We start from the raw sequence: 24,656 nt of genomic DNA on the forward strand, positions 1-24,656 counted from the left end.
AAAAATCATGCTGTAATAGAATCAAATGCTGACAAAAAAAAAGATATGTTCATTCGGTTTATCCTGGTTTCTACTTAGAGTTTCTACTTAAAGGCGTCCAAAGCTTTTATTAAACAATACTTTGGCTGAGATGTGAAGGTCAAAGGTGAAGAGAGGTCTTAATAAAATGCAGCATTCACACACAAAGACGGCAGCACATCCACACAGTGAAGGAGAAATAATTGGCATGGCAGATAAATGCTACGAAACAGTGGAATGTGAGTGGAAGTGTCTTACAAATTGTTTACGTGATTTAAAATATGAATCACTAGAAAGCGTATTTGCTTGCGTGTGGAGCTACTGTGGGTGTATTCCTTGCAGAAAATGATGGTGCTTGTGTGGTAATTTGGTTGCCATGGTTGTGCTTCTCAGTCGCTTTGGTTAGCTTCCACTCTCCTCAAAAAAAAAATATTTGTGCAGCATGTTTATATTAAATGGCTCACGGTGTTGTGATTTATATGGATTTTATACACGTGATTTCAGGTTAAAATCACACAGTACGCTTTTAAGGATCTGTTTTAGTGTTGTATTATTTGTTCTTCACAGTGAGATTGCTCTTATTGCAGACTGTATTCAGTGCTCAGACAGGATCATGGTGGTCAATTGCACAGAAATCTCCTGTGGATATTTCCCTGCCTAAGAAAATATTTGAACAATAGAGGCATAATGAGCTACGGCAATTTGCCTGACACAGTGTGCTGTGTAAGTGGATGGAGCGGAGTGTGTTTTCCTGCATTTCTGAGTGACTCAGTGGGTCATGAGTCACATTGTGATGATCAGTTGTCAGGCTGTGGAAAATAAGGCGTGTGCAAGTGTACATCTCTTCAGTTTGATATATATATATATATATTGCTTTGTTTAACTGGTTTTCAGATACCACAAGGGAGATCATTTCAAATTACTCTTAGATATTTCATTCAGCTCTTCCTTTACAGCACTACTCAGTAACAATGTTGAATCAGTTGAGCGGCAGACAGACCAGGTTCAAAACTGCGATACTCATCAGAGAGCAAACAACACTGAAGAGATTAAAAAACTAAAATCATCTTCAAAGAGAGCCGTACGTTCAACAGCTGATAGCATCTCCAACTTGTCTATCTCTCCTTTGCTAGGACATCTTGTTGATGAAGTGGGTCTTGTCTTGTGTTATGAATTAATGACAATCTGTTAAAACTATTTCACAGCTAATTCAGTTCATTAAAATGGAGTGGTTGCAATTATAGAATCTGATTACAAGAGTGATATGAATATTGAACTTTGGCCTGCAAATTTGCACATTTAACCAACATCAGGTTGTCTAGGCAGCTGTGAGAGACTTAAGACGAGAGAATTCAAATAGAGCAAGCATGAGGCTCATTAGATCTGTTGCATATTTTGGTTTTATTCATCCTCCCTTGCTGGAGTTGTTACAAAAACACCTTTGCTCACTGCTGTGACTCCCTGAGGTGTAGACCTACATCTCTTCCCAGTCTGCTGCGTTAGCCTGCCAATATGCTCTCCTGGGCTTCACCGTACCACTCACTCTGAGAAGCAACACGCTTATCCAGGACTTGTGGAAGGAGGGTAGATGCTGGGATGATCCCATCCAACCGCAAAGTCTGGCAGACAGATGGATCTCCTGGGAACAAGAGCTTCCACACATGCTTCACCTGAGCTGCACAGAAGCAACACGCCACCATGTGTGTGTCTGAGCGAGCTCGTGGATCTGTTTCCTGTAAATGGGCTGTAAATGTCCACCATCTTTGGCTTTCATGCTTGCCGTGTAGCTCCAACATTTACCAAAGCATTACCTCAAGATGAGTGCCACTCTCAGTGATGCTGAGTGGGCCACAGTTCAATTTTGTTCTATACCGGATCAGATCTGAAGCCTGTTATTATGAGATTCTGGTGGAAACCTGTATCGCTGACATCCAAAGCCTCACAGATGTTTAGCACCTGGCAACCTCTGGGGCTGAAAAACTGAACTTCCTTGAATGACCACATGAGGCTGGCCCCTAAAGCGAGTCAGTGCCCATAGACCCCAATGGTAAAAGGTCAAAATTTATGACAGAAATAACTTTTGCACAGCCTGGAACAAAAAATGATTTTAGTATCTTTAGCTAATTTTCCTGTCCGTGACAGATGTATAGGGGCTGAAATTCTATATAACTCACCTGATTCCACTGCGTTAAACTTAAAAGTTTTGCATAATTAAGGGCTTGGCTGCTTGAGTGACAGATGGATGTCATCATAGCTCAGCTCAGCTCCCCTTGTGCTCCATCTCTGCTTACTTTCCAAATACTCAAGAGTTAAGCACTGCCAAAATGGAAACAGGCAAAGTGACCATACTAAGCTTCAAGCTTGCCCATCTTTATTGACAGTCTGTGCTCAATAGCTGTGAGTATGCAGACACCTGGGTGACAAGGAAGATGCAAGGTCTATTCCTGGTGGATTTAAGGCACTTGCAAACAGGACAAGTGATCCTCCATCAGAGCAGCGGCAGCTTTACTGGCAGCTAACCCAGACCCTGAGGACATCTTATCTAAGAATTCATTGGAAACAACTCCTTTAGCCCTTCTCCACCACTCCACTGAAAGGAACTTGTGGAAACTACAGCCTGGTCACTACATGCTGGTCCTGACACTAGCTCTTATTATAAATCGACCACAAACACAATTGCAGAGAAGCTCCTCTTGATTCAGCCTCAGAGGGACTAATTTCCAGGTTGTCTGGCCAGAATCATTTTCTCCAACTCCATCTGGTGTCTCCCAGAGGTCCCGACCCTCACAGGAGTATTGACTGATTCACAAAAGAGCAGCTCTTTGGAGACAGTTGGACTCAGTGGTACAAATACAAATTTAAATAAACTGTGTGTACTTCCTGTCTTTTAGTGACTGAGCTATGGCAGCAAATGAGATAAAATACAGAGGAAGCAGGTAAATCACTCTGTAAAGAGAGATGTTGCAACTGACTAGTGCCAACCTAACAGGTTAGCGTGTTAGAAATTAGCTTGCATACCAACTAGTCCAACCAGTAGACCTCACAAAAGCTCCAGTATTTCACAAAGGTGTTGGCATGAATTTTACCACACCACTTTTTCTCACGACCAGACATCTGTCCTGATGAGTAGGAAAAACTAAACCTACAGCTTAAATCTCAACTACGCACTGCATAGTGACATTAGTTTGCTCAGCAGGTCAGGCAGCAGAGTTAGAACAAGAGGTTTATAGAAAATCCATTTCTTTAATCTTGCATACAGAAAGACAGATAAACGCAGCAGTGTAGCAGAGCAAAGACGCTTCCCGTTCTCACTCAAGCAGTCATTTATGCATTTCGAGTTCAATATTTTTCATCAACCAGCAGCAGCAGCTTTCCTGGGCTGTTTTGACATGTATTGACTATTAACGAGTAACAGGTCAGGTGTCGGCGAACAAGTGTGACTTGACTGCAAACGATGAAAGTCTGTGTTGATATATCTGATTATTGACACGAACTGACGTTCAGGTGATTCTCCACAAGGCCAGCAGTAGATTTCTTCTAGATGAGCAGTCAGTGAGTTGGTCCAGGGTCTCAAGGTTGTTTTAAGTCATGGACTGGATATGCCCTTGCTCAGTAAAGGTGCTCAATCATTTTTCGTACTTATACTAGTAACAGCAGCAAATGTCACCACTAATGGGGAACACCAAAAGACAAAACAATCAAAACTGTATATATATATATATATATATATATATATATATATATATATATATATATATATATATATATATATATATATATATATATATATATATATATATATATATATATATATATATATATCAGTCCTTCGAAGCTTTTACTTCAATATATTACTAGTATTCCCAATTAGCTGTGAGATTCGCTGCTGTTACTTGTAGGAACTATGAAAGGTGCTGGAACATCAAAGAGTGAAACAGCTCTAAACCAGACCAAAGATGTGGTCTATAATGATTTGAGCTGCTGAAATGAAACAAAAGCCACTGTGTCACTACTACATGTCATGGAGAACACTTTTCCAAGGAGCCTTGGCCTCCTCTCTTTCATCTGGATGCGGGATTACTGTAATGCTCTAGCTCAGCAAAGGTGGAGCAGGAAGGCCTGTAAGCCACCATATGGTCCAAAAATCTTGCCACAGATCTGCTGTACGTGTGTTCAAAACATCACGATCACGGCGGCTATGCACATGGCAGGCGACACGCTGTAATCCCACCTTGACTCAGATGTCAGAGAGCAGGAGGGACATCTCAGGGCAAACAAATGCGTCCAGTATCAAAAATCCAAATAGACGACTGATGTTCTCTGAATGTATTGCCCCTCTGAGTTCATAAGGAATGAATTGCCCCAAAAAGAAGAAGTGCAGATATGTAATTTTAGTATTCCTGTTTCTGTGGAAGCAATTTCACTTCCATATTGCACATAAATCTTCTGTGCATTCCAGGTTACAGCCTTGTGCTGATAGTTCCACCTACACACAGTGTACAGAACAGAATATACCACAGCTTTCCCCACCAGGGGTTCACAGCAGACATGCAATTCTCTAAACCATATCAATTTTAGCTTCTCATCATTTCTATTTTACTGGACAAATAACCTGTGATGATACAGACATGGCTTCATTTCAATATTTTTTATTTACAGCTGATAAAATGAATATGTGTCTGTGAATAAAGCGACCGAGAACATTAGAGAGCACATAGAAATCACAAATTGCGTTGAATCAACAACTGATGCAAATTTGTTGACTTGACAGGAAAGAAAACGTGTTGTGAATTAACTGAAATAAGGAAAACTGCTTTATTTTCATTTCTTATCTTTTCATCATTATATTTGAAAGTTGCATCACAAGACAAGATTAGAAGGGACTTGTAAGCAGTTTCCAACAAAATCCAACATTTAATTTTTTTCTCTCTCTCTCTTTTTGATCTCCTGACTGCAGTTTCTTGTTTCCCACACAGATGCTGTAGGAAAAAAATCTCATCATTATCAACAATATCTCAAGCCTACAATGCAGCACAGTCCAGTTCTGCTGTCTGCCACTCCCCCGAAGATTAATGTTTTGATGTGTTACCGTTTCACCTCAGTTTGACATCCTACTTATGACATTTTGATTTTCCTGCTGGAGGTCATCTAATCCCTGAGCAGCTCAGGGCAAGCCCCTTAGTTATCACTGCTGTAGTTGCATTTGTTGTCCGATATATCAGAGGCTGCAGGGATTATTCACACAAACTGTGCATCACTCTGTGATTGTGAATTCCAGTCACATCACGACACTTAGTTCACGCAACCGAGAAACAGACGAAGGTACATCACCTTTGGTAATAATTTAAAAAGCTTTCCAGTTTAATAGACATGTACAACACAGTGGGTGGAGTAATTAGATCTTGCATGCCAGTCCATTTGCTGCTGTGTATTCACATCATGATGGCTGCTGGATAATGAAGCACGCATATTAACTGGCTCCATAATGTCTCATTTGTGCATATTAGCACTGTACATTCAATCTAAGTGTCTTGTACGTCATATATAGGCAGCAATTTACTGGTACACTTGCACTCAATTTACAATCAAATGGGTCAAAAATGAAGGACAGCTAGAAGAGTATAGAGATCTGGTTGTAAAATAAGAAATGCAGATGTGCTCGTAGCTCTGCTTAGAGTTGTTGAATGTCTTTTTTTGAGAAAAGTTCAAATAATTTCATGTACTAGCCAACATGCATGTGCATTATGTGCAAAGTGCCATGTGAAGGGTTAACCGGAGCTCAGCATCCCTGCAGCAGCAGCGACTCAGTAACTTAGAAGCATCGGGCTTTACTTTATGGTCCAGGACTGTGAGAAATAGTATTCTATATAATATGTGACTGAATATTTTGTTGGGTTGAATATCTAATTTGATGACTATAAAAGGCTAGACTGCTAAAAAATAAAAACTTTCAACTTAACTGCAGCCAGGATAAAGGGTGACGCATTCAGAGCTCGCTGCTTTGTTGCACTTAAAGGAAAAGCTGCACATTTGGGGATTACACTATGCTTATTTTTTTTCTCATCAGTAGTGAGGAGGTCAAGACCATTCACAAGGATGTGCACTAAATACTAAAGGCTCAAAGAATGGGAAAAACAGTTGCTATGGTTGTATCCAAAGGGAACAATATTCACCTACTGGAACATCTAAAGCTCACTTGGTTTAATCCATGCAAAAGCTTTAGTGCAAAAGTTACCTGCGGTTTTCTGAGGGACTAGGTGTCATATGAGTGTTGAGTGGGTGGGAGGCATTGACCACTTAGCTTCATATTAGACACATAAAATTGGAAGAAAGTGCATATTTTGCTAAATGACAAGCTAATCTTCAAAATGAGACTGAGCTGTGTTCTTTTTCTCATTACTTGGTTCAATACACTTGGGGTTTTTGTTGTTAAATACTTTCTTGATCATGTGGGACTAGTAGATTATGGTTTAACAAGGCTCAAGGTGAGAAACAAAAGTTTCAATCAGGCTGGATCTGTTTTTGAGTCATTTATTATCTTGCAGCAAGAGGTACAAAAACATGGCTGTCATCACACTCCTGCTGTTGCTGGGCAGGTTACACTGAACACATTGCTGTTTTATCGCCTACATAGTTCTTGGTAGAGTCTGAGTTTGTGCTTTTACATGTTTGGTGAAGTTCCTCCTTTAGCGACCGGTTGATGTGAAACAGCTACATCTGGGGGAATAATGACATTATCTAGAAGCTAAACCTCGCAGTCAGACTTATGAGTTCAAAAGTTAACTGGAGTAACTTTCAAACTCATAACCTGTCAGTTTAACCTGTCAGGTTAAACTGGCTGGTTATACTAAGGTTTACTTGAACAGAGGTTATACTGAGAACACCAAGCGATTTTTCCATTACAGCTAATGTTATCCAGTGTTGTCAGACTTGATGTGCATGTTACATGTAACTTCTTTGTTCACTGACTTCACTACTTATGCTACTTTTTCATTTAACATTTTCCTATATCTGACACGTGTAGCAACATTTCAACAAAAGTTTGCAGTCTGCTTTAAGTGAAATTTGCTTTTTCAGTGGTTCTTGTGCCACATTTTCTAAGAAAATGTCATATGAATCACTGCCAGTTTGGACAGAAATGTACACCAATCAGCCACAACATTAAAACCCATGCATCTGATATTGTGCAGGTCTACCTTATTACAAGAAAAACAGCTTGGACACTTCAGGGCAAAGACACAGGACCTCTATAGGCGTCCTGTGGTGTCTGACGCTGACATTTTGGCAGCAAATTATTTTAGTCATGTGGGTTGCAGGGTGAGATCTCTGTGGATCTGGTTTGTTCCATCCTCCATCTTATGGATGCTTTCTCCTATTTGGATCTGAGGATTTTGGATTGAATGCCTTGGATTCTTTGTTGTGTTTGTCAAGCTGACCCTGAGCAGTTTTAGGAGTGTGACATGGTGCTTTGTCCTGTTAGGGAGGCTGCTGTCATAAGGAAGCGTGGTTGCCATTAGAGGCTGTACTTAGTCTGCAACAGTGTTTAGGTGGGTGGCATGTGTCAAACTCACATCCATGTGACACCAGAACCCAGCATTTTTTTTGGCTGCGAAGTGATGACCTGGCTGCAGCGTGGAGAAAAAAATTACCCTCAGCCGAATTCAGACTTTTTAAAAGAAAGTCCTGAAGTGTTTACAGGCTGAATAGACCAGCAGCATAGTTGAAGTCACACAGCTTGAAAATCAGATGCTTTCTGATGAGTCAACACAGTCACACTCACACAAACACATACACAACTTAACATCCTCCTGAGACGCTATTTTGCAACACAATGCATGCAGTTTTGTAGCAGACTAAACACTTAGAGGTATCTACAGTGTGGCTGTGCTTAAACTGTTCTTTCTTTTACTGTCACTGTTATAGATTTTAGCGACAATAAAAGGAGCAACAACAGTATGAGTTTCTGTACAGACGGCAATTGCACAGACTGACTCTCCACTTCCATCCAAACACTTGCCAAGTCAAACCAGGTTACACTTGTCAGGCCCCAAGACTGTCCACAGGATAAAGCAGTGTATAGAAAATGAATGAATGAATGAATGAATGAATGAATGGGTGGAAGTCTCGTCACTGCAGCTCCATATCTCTTCATCCTGCTCTCTCCCTCTACTTTCAATGGCACCACTCTCTGCTTCTTCCCACACTTCTAACTAATTGCAAGTGCTCACACATTTTCCATTTTTCTATACATACTGAGAAGCCATCAGGGATGAAAGACAGGATGTTATATTCCTTTTTTGAAAAAGACTCTCAAATGTCAACATGTCAGTACAGTGAAAGTGAAAATCTGAACAGGAGCACTATTCAAAGCTGCTCATTTAAATGCAAATTACTCTCATCTGTTTAGAATGTAACTAAAGTTGTTTATCTTCCGCCCTCAGGATTTCAGAGCAAAGAGAGGCGTACAAAGCTCCTGAAGGACAGACTGGCAATTTATTTAGCTTGGAGAGAAATAAACGAAATGACAGAGATACAAATACTGAAATACAGATAGATCGAGGAAATCTTTTCAATCAGTTTCTTCTCTCCGTCATGTAAGTCATGTTCCCAGTGTCACAGATTGCTTTCTTTAATGCTGCAGAGGCAGCAGCTTACAGAAGGCTTCTCTGCTTTAAAGTAGGGTTTGAGTTAACTTGAACAGTCGTCTCAACGCTGCACAGACACTCAGTTGAAGGTCTGATGAAAGGCCTTCCAGTGCATGCACATAAAATATGTTATTAGCGTGAATATTATACTTCAACCTGCCAGAAGTTTCCTTCTGATGTGTTGAAAAATTATCAGTTGCAGTTGGAGCCTGTTGAATCTCACTGGTTTATGTTCCTCGTTACACAGCTGTGACTGTGAAAAACTGACATTGCTTCTTTTATTTGGAAAGTAATTTCTCGGAAATTTATGAAGTAGCATCTCACTTTGAGAATGTATGGTTCAGTAATATAATGAAGTAACTTTAAAAGACAGCTCAGTAGTGAAGTATAGTGACACTTATTTATAACACTAGCTAAACATTTAGAGCAGCATGTCACTGAGCATTGATGTTTTTCTTCAGTCTGTGTCTGCAGGAAAGCTAAAATTCTTTCTCAACTTTCAACAAAAGCAGCTCTTCAAGCAGCAGTTTCTGAAACTCCCTCTCAGTTTCTAATCATATCCTCTGTCTGTCTCTTCTCTCCTTATTGTTTCTGTCTCTGCCGCTCCACTGGTCCTCTGTGCTTCAGTTTGATGTCGGGTCTAGCAGCGCTGGACGCCAAGTGTTCCAGCCGCTTGGGCATCATGACCATTTCCTACTACCTCTGGACCACCTTTGTTGCCGTGGTAGTGGGCATCGTCATGGTGTACATCATCCACCCGGGTGGAGCTGCTCAGAAGGAGGACTCTGAGGACAGCAAGAAGCCGATGACCAGCTCTGCTGATGCTCTGCTGGATCTCATTCGGTAAGAGGCTGTTGTGTGTTACAGCGTTAGTTGGCTCAGATGAAACCACATAATTCTGTCCAAAAGAGAGAGATGGTTTAATGAGAGGTGCACACAAAGATACAGCCATGGACATGACTTGCATTCACATGAATTACACTTTTATACTCATTTTTCAATTGTAATAAGAAAAAACACTGAAATTGCCCATTTGAAACAGTCTAAATATTAGACCATAATGTTATTATATTAATGGTGCATTTTTAGATAGACAAAGTGCACATGTACGGATGCTGTAAATATATATATAAACAGGCACAAGGTAGTACAATGGGAACAAAAGCATCATTTAGGAACCATGTTTATATGATGCAGCCTCCATTCTTTTGCATTTGACTGTAAAATTCATTTTGTGTCCTATATGTTGGAGATGTACAAAAACACCTCAGTGTTGTGCTGAATGAGTTCCTAAGAGAGACTGCCAGATAAACCTGAGGAGTTTTAAGATAGTTATTAAGACAGGAAACAGGAAGGTGTTTATTCAGCTACTGAAAATGCAGTTTATTGTGACATTTTTTTTTTTTTTTTTTTTTTTTTAAATTTTCACATTTTTTTTGTAAAATTCTTCATCTAATTAGGGCTGTAGACATGATTAAAGTAAACAATTTGTTCGGGAACTTCATGTAAAACCTCCCATTAGCAAAGTCACATGAAATCATTCTATGAAAAATACAACATAGAAAAAAGCTAAATCCATTCGAACATTATTTTAATTAAGAAGATATCTAATTTAAATGTCACTCGTGATTGTTTTGGATTTTGTGGATTTGTAAATGAGATGACAAATTAAGAAAACAGCGCTAATGAAAGCAGACTTGCTCTGCGTGCTCACGAAGACTGAAGCAGAAATGCTTGAGGTCATGGTGTAAAGCGGTTATTGTGCTAAGCTAATTAGTGCTGCTGAGAGATGGGGGTTTGAGGTTTAGAGGTCAGCCTGGGACAGCCTGCGGTGAGAAACATGACTGTGAGTCATGTCTGTTAGTGAGTGAAATAAAGCGAACAACCTGCAAAATGGAGCTGAGGAGGTGTTCAGACCTTCACCAGAATCAGAGTTATTTAAATGCAAATTCCCATGTGAAGGTCTAGAATGAAGTTTGACCCTACAATCAACAAGTGGATGAATTGTGTTGGTCTGTAATTGCTGTTTGCCCAAATATATAGAACTAAAGAACATTGGAGAAAAAAAATACAAATTATTTATATTTTAGTTTGAAAAATATTTATCATTTACTCGTTTAAAGTTTGGTATGTTTTCAGCTTCTGCTGATTTTGGTATCGTTTTTATGATACAAATCTACTGGGATGATTCAATTTCAATCTGAATGTAAAAAAAGAAAAAGGAGGAATAATAAACTGGTCAAGCCCATGAAATCCAACTACGCACTGATCATGTGCAGTGGTGAAGCTCAGTTGTTCCCAGGCTCTCAGTGCATGCGTGTGTGTGTGCGTTTGATTGTGTGTTTGTGTGTTTTACAGAGCACAGCTGTGCTTTGGATTTATCTCACAAAGCTTCTTTACAGCCTTCATCTATCATGCAGGCATACTATATCAGTGCACTCACAAATGGGTCCGACTGTCTGCTGTCATGTGTGTTTGTGTGATAAGTATGTATAATGAGTACACAATGTATGAATATGTACATACTTGGATTTATTAGGAGCCCTGGGGTCAGAGTGCTTCATTAGCCTGCTTTGCGCTGTCTTAGACACGGGATATTCTGCTGAATGGTTAAGTGGTCAAATCCACACAGAACAGTCACTACAGTCCACTGAGTCACTATATATACTCTCTGGATATCTTCACCATATGCCTTTAAACGTCCCTCTGTTAAATGCAGGGGCTGTACAATACAATATGGCTTTAATCTCTCTGCATGGGAAACGTGTTTGAGATCTGATTGTGATCCGAGCTGTTGTGTGTTGCTGTTGGATTTACAAGCAGTGCTAATGCAATGTTGACTTTGCTGAGTGACAAACACTCTTAGTAGAAAGAATACTTCATAGTGTATCTGCAGGCTGTAGAGGGAAGCAGAGCAAACAAAAGATGCTTCATATTGCCAAATCAATTTAGACTCAATTATTCTAATGAAAATACAACAAAGCTCTAAATTCACGGATGTTTCATGACTCCAACGGTGGAAACCACTCAAGCTAAATTATAGTTTGTATGAGATGCTGCAGATTAGCAGTTTGACTCAGCTGATCAGATGCAGAGAGCATGCAACGTCTGCTGCACTTCCTCCTCCCCTTCCACTGCCTGTGTCTGAGTGTTAGATAGAGAGATAGATAGATAGATAGATAGATAGATAGATAGATAGATAGATAGATAGATAGATAGATAGATAGATAGATAGATAGATAGATAGATAGATAGATAGATAGATAGATAGATAGATAGATAGATAGATAGATCTGATTCAGTAAATTAATCATTTTAATGATAGTGCTCGCCTCTCAGTGTACAACTATTCTACCTAAACAATTCCCCCCAACATTATTCTGCAGGGGCATCCTTGGTTTAAGGAAATACAAAGAAGCCAGGGCATTTTTTTGGCCTATAGCAAAAAGATAATTGCATGACAGCACTATGGAGATACGAGGGTCTGGCAATAAAAACTACTAGCAGGTAGGCATTCAGTGAAGACTCCCAGTGTGCACCCAGGCAACACATTGACTTACATCAATATGCCCCTGCATTGTTTCATGTGTAGTTGTTTTTTAATATTATGTACCATATTTTTATATTGATACAACATCTGGAGTAAAAAACTAACTGTCTGAATACAGTGAGACCTCAAGGATTTCCTCCTTAGTCTAAGAATCTCTCAGGGACTGGCCCTGGCTGGTCATCAGTCTAAATTAATGCTAAAATCTCTGATTGATTCTAAAGTTCAGTTTGCACTTGATGAGCAGACTGCAAAACATGACACTGGGTAAAAACACATTACTACACTTTAATACTGTATGTGGTCACAATTAAAAAGCAGTAACTTAATACAGTTTAGTTTACCCAAGTTTGATTAATAATATGGTGCATATAAAAATATTCACCCCACTTAGGGAGGCTTAATGCTGTAAATGCAGCCAAAGGTGCATCTTCAAATACTGATTTGAAAAGGGTGAATACAATTGCAATCATTTATTTGATATTTTATATTTTTTAATTAATTGACATTATGTTCTCAGATCTGTTTTCACTTCGCCATGAAAGTGTCATTTTTCTTTTGCAAATTCTTGTCAAAAAAGCCAAATTACAGTGGCGACAGTTCCATGTTGAAAATAAATAAAAGAGTGGAGAATATTTTTAGGCACTTCATCATCATCCATCATTACTTTATTTTTATTATAGCCCACTTTACTGGGTCATTGGAGCATCATCAATGTGCATTTGTGGTGTTTCATAATACTGCCAGCGTCACTTCAGTCACATTCTGTATAACCCCAGTTCTACATACAAGGGAGTCATTTAATTAGAGCAAAAGCATGTCTGAAAATCATTGAGCTGTGACAGTTAAATTACAGTGATTGCAGTGTATGTCTGTGCTCATCCAACCATATATTCATCCATTATGCATAGTGTGATGGAGCAGGTGATGGTGGATGAGTTTGAGCTTCACTCTGCACTGTCGTCTGGCCTATTACAGACCTGATATGAAAAGAAAAGACAGACCAAAGCTCACATTCACGCCTATGTACAACCTGTAACCAATCAAACATGCATGTGACTGGGCTTGTGGAAAACAGGCAAACTCCACACAGAGAAGTAGGGGTGTTTATGTAATGTAAATAATCCAACCGGGGGTTCATAATAGCTACTCAACATATATAATTCTATCCTGCATCCTTCGAGTGAACAACCTTTTGAATCATCTTCATCTCTGAGGGTTGATGAGCCTCTATTTTTAACTCCAGATGCACATCATACCCACTTTTCCACTCACTGCCCTTGTTTTGCTTATTCAACCTGCTCCTACATCTTTAGATTACATTCTTCATTGCTCTTGAACTGCTGAACACCTGACTACTCTATTCTAAAATGATCAAGCAGAGCACTCAACAGGCTGCTGCTCAGCGGAGATATGAGTCAGCTTTTTACAAGGGTTATTAAAGTGTATGACAGCAGCTGGGCAGCTTTCAGTGGAGAATGTGAGGGAACAGAAAAATATATAGCGAACAAAACAAACTACTATGGACAGGCTGTTTCCCAAAGGAGCACTAATGAGGATCAAGAGAGTAGGTACAAATGGAACTATTGTCAACAGCGGGGGAGAGATTTTATTTTCACAGATAGAAGAGATATGGATCATGCAAAGGACAAGATGCTAATTCACTGTCTTGCAGGACGCTACGTGGCCATGAAGCCACTGTACATATCATATAGTTTCAATTAAAAACTAAGAGACACAAGAAAACATACTATCGCATATCAGTTCTCCTCTTATTTACGTGTTCCTGAGATTTCAAATGTGCATAACATTTTTAAGATTAGTTTTACATTGGATTATCTTAAAAATTACATTATAGGGTCACTTCAGTTATTCACTGAACGACATTAATGAATTTCCTAAATTCTCTTCCCCAGCAACATGTTTCCAGCCAACTTGGTTCAAGCTACGTTTCAACAGGTGAGTAAAAATGTTGAAGGTAAAGACTTCATATAGGAAACAGTGTTACTGTGTTTTGGAATTGAGATTAAAGCATTGCTTTGAAATGATTTAAATGAGGGTATCAATACTGCTCTCATTCCCGTTTGCTGAATCACCTCTAAATTCTGGCAGCAACTACTTTAATTAGTCTTTAAAAGATTAATTTAAAAAAATACAGTATCTCACAAAAGTGAGTACACCCCTCACATTTCTGCAAATATTTAGTTATGTCTTTTTATGGGACAACACTGAAGAAATGGCACTTTGATACAATGTAAAGTAGTTGGTGTACAGCTTGTATGACAGTGTAGATTTACTGTCCCTTCAAAATAACTCAATGCACAGCCATTAGTGTCTAAACCACTGGCAACAAAAATGAGTACACCCCTAAAATGAAAATGTCCAAATTGGGCCCAATTAGCCATTTTCCCTCCCTGGTGTCATGTGACCCGTTAGTGTTACAAGATCTCAGGTGTGAATGAGGCGCAGGTGTGTTAAATTTGGTGTTGTCGCTCTCACACTCTCATACTGGTCACTGGAAGTTCAACATGGCACCTCATGGTAAAGAACTCTCTGAGGATTTGCTGCATAGGTTGAAGAGGTGGGGGGTCAGCTTGTCAGTGCTCAGACCATATGCCGCACACTGAATCAAATTGGTCTGCATGGCTGTCCAGCAGAAGGTAGCCTCTTCTAAAAATGATGCACCAGAAAGCCTGCAAACAGTTTGCTAAAGACAAGCTGACTAAGGACATGGATTTCTGGAACCATGTCCTGTGGTCTGAAGACACCAAGATGAGCTTATTTGGTTCAGATGGTGTCGCACGTGTGGCAGCAACCAGGTGAGGAGTACAAACACAAATGTGTCTTGCCTACAGTCAGCCATGGTGGTGGGAGTGTCATGGTCTGGGGCTGCATGAGTGCTGCCGGCACTGGGGAGCTACAATTCACTGAAGGAACCATGAATGTCAACATGTACTGTGATACACTGAAGCAGAGCATGATCCCCTCCCTTCAGAAACTGGGCCGCAGGGCAGTATTCCAACATGATAATGACCCAAAACACATGGAGTGATGGAGTGGTCAAGCATGTCTGCAGACCTACACCCTATTGAGCAAGGTCTCTGACATCCACCAGCTCTGTGATGTTGTCACAGAGGAGTGGAAGAGGATTCCAGTGGCAATCTGTGAAGCTCTGGTCAACTCCATGGCCAAGAGGGTTAAAGCAGTGCTGGAAAATAATGGTGGCCACACAAACGATTGACACTTTGGGCCTAATTTGGACATTTTCACTTAGGAGTGTACTCATTTTTGTTGCCAGCAGTTTAGACATTAATGGCTCTGTGTTGAGTTATTTTGAGGGGACGGCGAATTTACGCTGCTTAACAAGCTGTACACTGAATACTTTACATTGTATCTATGTGCCATTTCTTCTGTGTTGTCCCATGAAAAGATACAATTAAATATTTGCAGAAATGTGAGGGGTGTTTTCATTTTTATGAGATACTGTATGTTGATGCCCTAGAATGTATTCGGACAGCTTCTCCTCATGAAAAGCATTTGTTTTATGCATCATTTGTTTCCTGTGCACATGGACAGTCGGCACAGTGTCAACAGTCCCAGCAGTCTCGAGTGGACCCTCAAGGGTTTAACGTGAATGCTGAAAATTACGTGTAGCCTTGTGGACACTCGCTGTGGAAAGCGTGAATTGGCCTTTTTTTCCCTTCTCTTTTACCATGAAATTGTTGTTTTAGATTAACATTAAAAAATACATTAGCATATAAATAATCTTTGGCCTGTATTATCCATGAGTTGCTGGCATTCATTTATATAGGAAGATAGTGTAGAAATAAAGGTTATAAACAGCATACTGTCAGCTGAACTCATTGATATTACCACACACGTGTCAGTATCATGTTTCTGTTGGTACCCCATGTGCTGTGCTGATGTTAGGGCTTGTGCTTGTTTTGGTTTCAAGTATCGAACCCAAAGAGTCCCAGAACTCATCCCCAAACCAACGGTGGCTCAGCTCCTGGATGAGACCACCACACGAAGGGTCTACATCTATGGCATTCAGGATGACAACGGCAGCGATGTCCAGAACTTCTCCCTGGATCTCACGCCGCCTCCTGACGTCATCATGAAAACATCACCCGGCACCAGTGAAGGCATGAACGTGCTGGGGATTGTGATTTTCTCTGCAACTATGGGTGAGTGTTTTGGACCCACCACAGAGTAATGCACACACATAAATGGTATAACTGCAAAACTGGTACATCCATTTTTTGCATAACTTAGGTTAAAATGTTTTGTGCTCCCACAAGGAAGGTAGAAAACAAATAAATTATTTCACTCATCATTTAACACTGCTGAAAACATTATTGTAGGTGTACAGCAGATAATTACAGTGATTATCCATTTGTGTATGCGGCACAATTACTGTCTTTTGTCTTCAATCCAGGAATAATGCTGGGAAGAATGGGACCCAATGGAAGTGCTTTGGTCAACTTCTGCCAGAGTTTGAATGAGGCAGTTCTGAAGATTGTTGCCATTGTCATTTGGTAAGTGTGGTAGGTTGGAAGTAACGTGCACCAAAATAAAGTGATATTCAATAAATGGTAATAGCAATAAATAACAAATTATACAAATTCCTCTGGGATGAGTTGCTATGAAATTGTGTGTACACATTCATGCTCCCCTGAGGATAAATCCTCATCACCTTAGTGAGTTATCACTTTTCCTTTAGCATCTCGTCACAATAAATGACTGGTACTTGTGTTTCATGGCCAAATACACATAAAACTGAGGACATTTATATCCGCTTCAGCTGTGTTTTGGTGATACTTGGGAAATGCTAACATCCTACCGTACTACATTAAAATGGTGAACATTCTACATATATGTTAAGATTATTATTAAGCATGTTGATTTTGGCACAAAGTGTCACTATGACGACTTAAAGAAAGTTAATATTCTGGGAAAAACTTTTGGAAATCAAATCGTCAACATCTGTTCTACCATTATCCTTCTGTCACTTGCAGGTATTTCCCCTTTGGTATTGTGTTCCTGGTTGCTGGAAAGATCTTGGAAATGGACGATCCTTCCGCCATGGGAAAGAAGCTGGGCTTTTACGCCATCACTGTGGTAATGGGTTTGGTGCTGCATGGCCTATTCATCCTCCCTGCTATGTACTTCTTCATAACTAAGAAGAGCCCTATAGTTTACATCAGAGGCATTCTACAGGCCCTGCTGATCTCCTTGGCCACCTCCTCCAGGTAAAAGTGGAAAATTTGACTTTGTATAAATGCATTGACTGTTTTCCTTTATGTATTTAAGATCAAGTATGTTGTGAAGCGGAAACTCACTTAAGTTCCTTCAGTTGTTACTATGTGTAGCCATTTGCATTTCTTATAGAGTCTCTCAAAGAACACACAGAAGAGAAAGCTTTCCTGAAAGTATAATGGGGAAGGTTTCCGTCATGTTGTTTACCAGAACAACCACTCCAAAAAACTGACTAAATATCACAACAATCATTTCAATTTATGGTCCGAACACACAAAGCAACTAAGAGCGTTCCAAGGTTGGAGTAGATGTACATTCTTTGCTTTATTGAGAGTGTAAATGGAGAGAATCTTGGAAGTTACCTTGAATTAAATGGCTGTTTGTGACCCTAACCTCAACTTCAAGGCCATCCTTTACGATACGGCTGCGTATATAATGGCCTTGTCTAACAATGCTGCTGCTTTAAATTTATAATTTACAATCAGCATGTTAGTCATCATCTTACTTCCCTTCAGATGCTTTGCTCCTGATTGTAAACATTTCAAGGATTTATTCTGTACCTGCGCTGCAAATTCTTGTAAATATAATACTGTTTATTGTATGTGACTACTGCTAGCTTAATAGGAAAACTATGGAACTAAATGTAAAACATACAACCTCTACTAGCATTGATTTTCCATCTCCCACCTCCTCTCTGGGGACAAAATTGATACTTTGAATAATTAAAATACACATTTTGAATGGTATCTTTGTTGTTTGAATGAAAACACATCTATTATTTACACATTTGCATTTCCTTTAGAAGGTATTTCATGGTGTTGTGCTGCTTCACTGCTTGCCTCAGAGAAGGTTCGTGACCAGTTTTTTTTTTTTTGTATTTTTCCCTGCTGCAGCTCTGCCACTCTGCCTATCACCTTTAAGTGCCTCCTTGAGAACAATCACATTGACAGACGCATCATCCGCTTCGTGCTGCCGGTCGGGGCCACCATCAACATGGATGGTACAGCACTCTACGAGGCGGTGGCAGCCATCTTCATCGCCCAAGTGAATAATTATGAGCTCGACTTTGGGCAGATCATCACCATAAGGTAAAGAGCATGTTCATAAAGACTGACTTTCAATGGACCATTTCATGAACTAAAATAAATGTCAGGAGGAGGGGGAGGGTAAAGAAAGAAGGATAATTTTCACAGTTGGATGGAACTCTCACAACTCCTTTATCAAATATGAGTGAGAAGAGCAAACTGCTAAAACGTTTTTTTGTTTTGTTTTGTTTTTTTTTTAAACAAAAAACCCGTCACCTTTTCACCTGTGAAAATTGTTGAAAATGTCTGATGTAGATAGGGAGACGTTTTCTAAGGCCTTCAGCTTGGAAGTAGAGTTTAAAAGTCACAGATATTTTCCTTTATTTGACAGTAAAGGCCATAATAACTCCACTGCACCTATGATTTTTAGCATTCTTTCATTAAATTTGGAAAAATTGAAGCACATTCCTAAATTGCTGGAATATATTGAAAGGAATAGTTTGAAATCAGTTTCTTGCTAAAAGAACACCTAATTTGTAGTAACTGCTGGGATAAATATCTAACTATACTGTTGTTAAAATTTATCAATTTAAAAGATTAGTTCAACTTTTTGCAAAATGGATTTTTTTGTTTTGCTTTCTTGCTGTGAGTTGAGATGAGATGATTGAAACTGTGTCTGTCCAAAAGTGACAAAATCCATCCGTTATACTTTATTTGTTTATTTGTTAATCCCTATAAAAACCAAAGTGAAACGCCAAATTACAAAGCTTTATATAGCAAGCTATTTCCTGCAAACACTTTGGTTTTTAAACAGATTTCATTTAAGGAATATATAAAGTAACTCTTTGACAAATTAGTCGATAATTTACTTTCTTGGGAGTGTTAGCACTGGCGCTCTCATGCTTGTGAATTTACTCTGGAGTTTGGCATCGATTTGCTCAGATTAACATAAAGACTGGGAGCAGGAAAAACAACTACCCTCGCCCTGTCTGAAGTAGACATTTGTTGTTGGTTTTATGGGAAGTAATGGAGCTATTTCAGAACCACTTTGTTTGCTTCGGCTTTTAATACGAACCAAACTGGCTGCTGGCTCCAACAACAATCTTCTTATCTAACACCTTCGAAGAAATTAAATATGCATACTTACCCCAAATAACTGTTTTGTTTAAAAATGACTCCCTTGAACATTTCTGTGGAGAGATATTTATCTCAACAATTACTGCAAATGAGGAAAAACACCCGAAAGTGTGACAGCGCAAGCAAATTCCATCTGGGTCAAAAAAAATGGCCCAAGAGGAATACTTGTGGTGTTTTGAGAGCAACATGTGAATTAATCTAACGTCACACATTTAGTTTAATTCTGAATTAATAACAAATATTATGGGATTTACTAGATACACATATATGTAAATGTCACACAGATTACGCCTCATATGAGCTTCTTAGTCTGATCTGATTTCTGCTAAATCAGTCTGGAAGCCCTGGGGAAAGATAGACAGATAGACAAACAGACGAAAACATCAACAGCCCACATCCAGCCACACCACAGCTCTATCATTTTCAACTCCAGGTAAACAAGCCGCCCCCTTCCTCACAGGTCCAGGAAAAAGTCCTGTCTCTCCTCTGATTTGATGACATGTCCCACTGTAATAACATTAAGAGCAGACCTCTCCTCGTGGCTGCAGTCTGTGCACATTCCCTCATAATCCCTTGGCGGTAAAACCCATATGACCTGTATTACTTATCTCCCTTGTCACGCCAGAATTATAATAATTTTCCCCTCTCTGCGCCCTGTTCCCGTGCCGTTTGGCCACTGACCATGAGGCTGTTCCATCTGCATGCTAACCCAACCTCAAGCCCAACCTCCCCGGCCCTGTCAGCTCGTTCTCAGAGATCCAACATGCCAGAAAGAAAACATCGCCTCGGTCATTCCCACTGAATCTTGAATTCAGATTCTTTACTTAATTAGGTGTCATAATAAACAGCAATGCAGCTAGCAATGGCTAAGCTATCTCAGGTAGCTAAATCAACCGCTTTAAAAGTAGAAACTGGTTTTGTTTACTGATGAAATAAATGACTAATTGTTCGAAAAATGTCAAGATGCTTGAGTAGTAAATCTGCCACAGTTTTTAGCATTAACTGCAAATGTGACATAGAGGCCTTCAAACAGAGCCACTAAATAAAGACAGCTACTATTACTATCACTGCTGCTACTCTCTTCTTCTGAAATATAACACTGATAATGTCAAAAATCACAACTAATTATATTCATTTTATGTATATACTATACCTAGCATGTGTACTTTTGTACTATATCTGTATTTTTGTGATTTATTTGAACTGCTGCTACAACACTGCAATTTCTGATACCCAGTTTTATCGTAATATGAATACAGAAATCAATATTATTGATTCATCCGCTGGTTCTCCAGTTCTTATAGTGCATTGTAACACTCCTTGTCATGCATCCTAGCAAAAATATACTGATTTTGAACTAAATGTAGTCAAAAATATGCTAGGTAACTAGTTCCTGGCCCTGTTGAAAGCTGATCATCTGCAAACTGTAGCTGCCAAATAAATGCTGAGTGAATAGTGCTATTTTGTTCTCTGAAATGCAGTGAAGTCTACAGATAAAGGACTACAAAATAGCACTAATAAATTATGAGTAGTTCAGAATTGTCCTTGTTGCTTCCCACCAGCATCCCTGCATCCACGTTATTCCTGCTGTTCCACTTCTAATACAGCTGCACTTTTTAGCTCAGAAAGATCATGTACTGAGGCTTTGCTGAGAACAATTTTCTGTACATCCTGTGAAAATAACTGTTCCCTCCACTGTCTGTTCTCTCAGCATCACTGCGACGGCCGCCAGCATCGGTGCAGCTGGAATCCCTCAGGCCGGCCTTGTTACCATGGTGATCGTGTTAACCTCTGTGGGTTTGCCCACTGATGACATCACCCTAATCATCGCCGTTGATTGGGCTTTGTGAGTGAAGGTTCACCTTTCCCTATAGAAACGTTGAATGCAATCAAAGTCTCCATTTCAGGAAATGCTATGGCATTTAGCTAACTTACAGTAAGTCTTATCTAAAGCTCCTTACCTGGAGATTAAGTGGAGATACAATCATCAAAATATACAGGAACATTTGTGCCTCACCTGATGTACTATTGATGCATATTACGTAAATCTCAGCAAGCCAAATGGCCTCCAATTCTGTTTTCGATAATATGCAGCGATTATGAGCACTTTTTTCCCCAAGCTTCATCAACACTGTGTGTGACTTTTGATTTCTTCATGCAGGGATCGATTCAGGACCATGGTGAATGTGATGGGTGACGCTCTGGCCACAGGCATCATGGCTCATATCTGCAGAAAAGATTTTGTCAAAGAGGGAGAGCAGGTGAGAGCGTTCAAAGCCAAATTGATGCTCTCTGATGGTGCCTAAGTATACCTAAGCACAGCGACATTTATCTTTATCTGAAAGATTTACAGAAGAGTATAAAATGTCCCTTTGCACACTGAAGTTCAACTCAATAAGCTGCATAGGAAAATCAAAGGAATAGTCTGACATTTAGAAAAATATGTTACTTTACTTTCTTGTGTGTTGGATGAGAAAATTGATAGTATTCTTATGTTTATACCTCAAATATGGAGTTGTCAGTTAAAAGCTTACCTTAGTGGAAACAGTGGAAGCAGATGGAAACGGCTATTTTGGCGACTTGTGAACCTACAGTCAATAAAGTGGGTTAGCTATTACCACCCCCCTATAGTCTTTATGCCAATATCAGCTAAATCAATCCTGGCTGTTGCTTCGTAATGCACAGACATGAGATTTGTATGAATGTAACAATTAGCAAGAACTAACGAAGCTTCCTAAAGGGAGTTCAGAATAGATAAAAAGATTGTAGATCATAACATTTCAGCACAAAAACAAGATAAAACTATATATTTATGATGCATAAGATTAATGTTTACTGTTCACCAACTGGGGTGGAGGCGTAAAACCTTCCTGATATTGAGCCCCAAAACAAGGAGCAGAAAATTACATCAAAGCCAAATAGCGCTCCAAATTTTTCCGAGATAACAGGAAAATGTGATCGGTGAAGGGTGGATTTACCTTTCTTTATTAGCAACTGTTGGTTGAGCCATTGCTTAATCTTTTGCATCTTCTGTCAACTTGTCTTAGAGTATTGACGCCCTTTTGCTACCTGTCGCCACTTCCTAATGTGTATATCGCCCAGCAAAGTGATGGTTGAGGTGGAATTTGCCAACCTTTTCTGATTTATAGGGCCTATAAATTGTCAGCTTCATACAGCAGAAAAAAAACAAGGGCGGAAATAGAGCCAAGTGAAATCCCTTTTTAGAAATCTAACCAGTGGAAAAACTGACAGAGTAAATGTGTGTGTGGATAACACAATTTTCCTTCCTATGATGTGTGGATGGGTTTATTGCAAACAAATCTAGGAAGGACTCATTTCTAATAAATTAACATTTTTCCTTCGGTGTTAGCTTTATGTGCATAGTACATATGCAAAGCCTGCTTATAGGCACGTTTCTGCCACTCACTCACTCTGAGGAACTCTTCTTCTTCATTCTTGTGTCTTTAGGTACCTCTGATATGTGAAACTAAACCCATGATAAGCATCCAGCAAATGATGACCTACCAGAACCAGAAGAACGGCTGCTACCAGCCGCCTCCACCGGGCAGCAAACAGGACCACATCTCCCCGGACGTGGCCCGCCTGATCCAGCTAGAGGAGGGGATTCGGCCAATCGAGAAGAAGAAGCACGCTCACTCTTCTCATCACAAGAGAGAGCACAGGGACAAGGACCACTGTTCCATTGACATGAACGGGCTGGAGACTAATGTATAAAACCCACTGCTCTGCCAACATCTACTGGCACAGCTACAGCAGCGAAAATCACCAGGAGAGGAAGATACACTGAAGAGCTGGGGTGATTGAGTTCACACACTGTTCTTCTCCTGGAGAGCGGCCCAGAGTCGATGTACGCTGGGGGGGAAAAAAAACAGACTATTTTTTTCTACATAACCTAAATGATGACCCACATTTGACTGTGTATGTTTGTGTGTGTACATATTTATCACAGATGTATTATATGGTAGCAGCAGTGACAGTGTGCTGCTCTGAGTGACTTTAAATAAAGATCCTGATGATTGACTAGCATCAGATCTGTGAGCCAGCCCCTCTTAAAGGAGTGGAAATGGAAAACACAATAGCTAATATCAGATTTAATTAATGGCACCTTTTCATCTGTGGACTGCAGATGAAACGGAAAACATCAACTCATATCTTTTTCATTTATTACGGTCTGATGTGGTTTTTAGCATAATATTGGTTGGGGGTTTTGTATATTTCTTTTTTTTGTCATTGTGTTCTTTATCATGAATCTCAGGCAAAATGTTGCCTGTTTGGGACATATTACCAACAGATCTCAATAAAGCTAGCAAACACAGAGAAAGTGGGACAAAGAAGATGGTTGAGTTGTAACAAGAAAATCTGCTTAAATGCACATATGGAAATATATGATTTTTTGACGTAAAAAACGGGGATTCTTTTCAAGTTCCCCAAATTTTTCAGCAATACCTTTCCTTATACTTCTCTGCCTTGTTGTCCTGAGCCTAAGTGGGTCCTCTTCCTCCTACCGCTAGTACGGTGCAATTAAGGCAACATAATGATAAAGATCACAATTAAAAGAAAGATGAGTGTTTGCCCTTGTGTTGAAGTCATGTCAGGTTGTCTCTGCACCCCACTGCATTCCCTCTTTGCCTTAAACGACCAAAGGAGAAGAATTCGGGACCGGCGCATAACAGCTGAGACAAAACAACGCAAGTCAACAATCACAAGTCGTACTCTGATCTCTGTCCATATATATGTAATATATGCTGTACATGTATGTATTTCAAAAGTTTAAAAAATCTAGATTTTACCACCATGTCAGTATGCTTCAAGAGCTGCCATTCTGTATTCTTTTAAAGGAACATTTCACTGTAGTCCAAAATTTATAAAAATGTACCAACTCTGTAAAATGGAAAAGAAATGAAAAATATATCCAAAATCTAGAAACACTACACTGTTTGAGTTATTTGTCATTTACAGAGCTGCTGGTGCAATAAACGTCCAGGTATTAAAAACTGGGTAAAT

At 39.6% G+C, this 24,656-nt stretch overlaps 1 protein-coding gene across 1 annotated transcript in view; it reads left to right on the top strand.

The window, feature by feature from the left end:
• The window catches only part of slc1a7a (solute carrier family 1 member 7a), a 34,907-nt gene extending 10,324 nt beyond the window's left edge, over positions 1-24,583 (top strand). Inside the window, exons 3-11 of the mRNA XM_023296906.3 lie at positions 9,291-9,506; positions 14,127-14,169; positions 16,166-16,397; positions 16,649-16,748; positions 17,229-17,462; positions 18,363-18,557; positions 21,343-21,477; positions 21,793-21,892; positions 23,100-24,583. Coding sequence (XP_023152674.1) covers positions 9,291-9,506; positions 14,127-14,169; positions 16,166-16,397; positions 16,649-16,748; positions 17,229-17,462; positions 18,363-18,557; positions 21,343-21,477; positions 21,793-21,892; positions 23,100-23,366 — 1,522 coding nt within the window. The 3' untranslated portion in view covers positions 23,367-24,583. The remainder of the gene's footprint in view (positions 1-9,290; positions 9,507-14,126; positions 14,170-16,165; positions 16,398-16,648; positions 16,749-17,228; positions 17,463-18,362; positions 18,558-21,342; positions 21,478-21,792; positions 21,893-23,099) is intronic.
• Positions 24,584-24,656: the final 73 nt, after the last annotated feature.

Source organism: Amphiprion ocellaris, chromosome 10, assembly GCF_022539595.1.
Source record: "Amphiprion ocellaris isolate individual 3 ecotype Okinawa chromosome 10, ASM2253959v1, whole genome shotgun sequence".
Classification (NCBI taxonomy): domain Eukaryota; kingdom Metazoa; phylum Chordata; class Actinopteri; family Pomacentridae; genus Amphiprion; species Amphiprion ocellaris.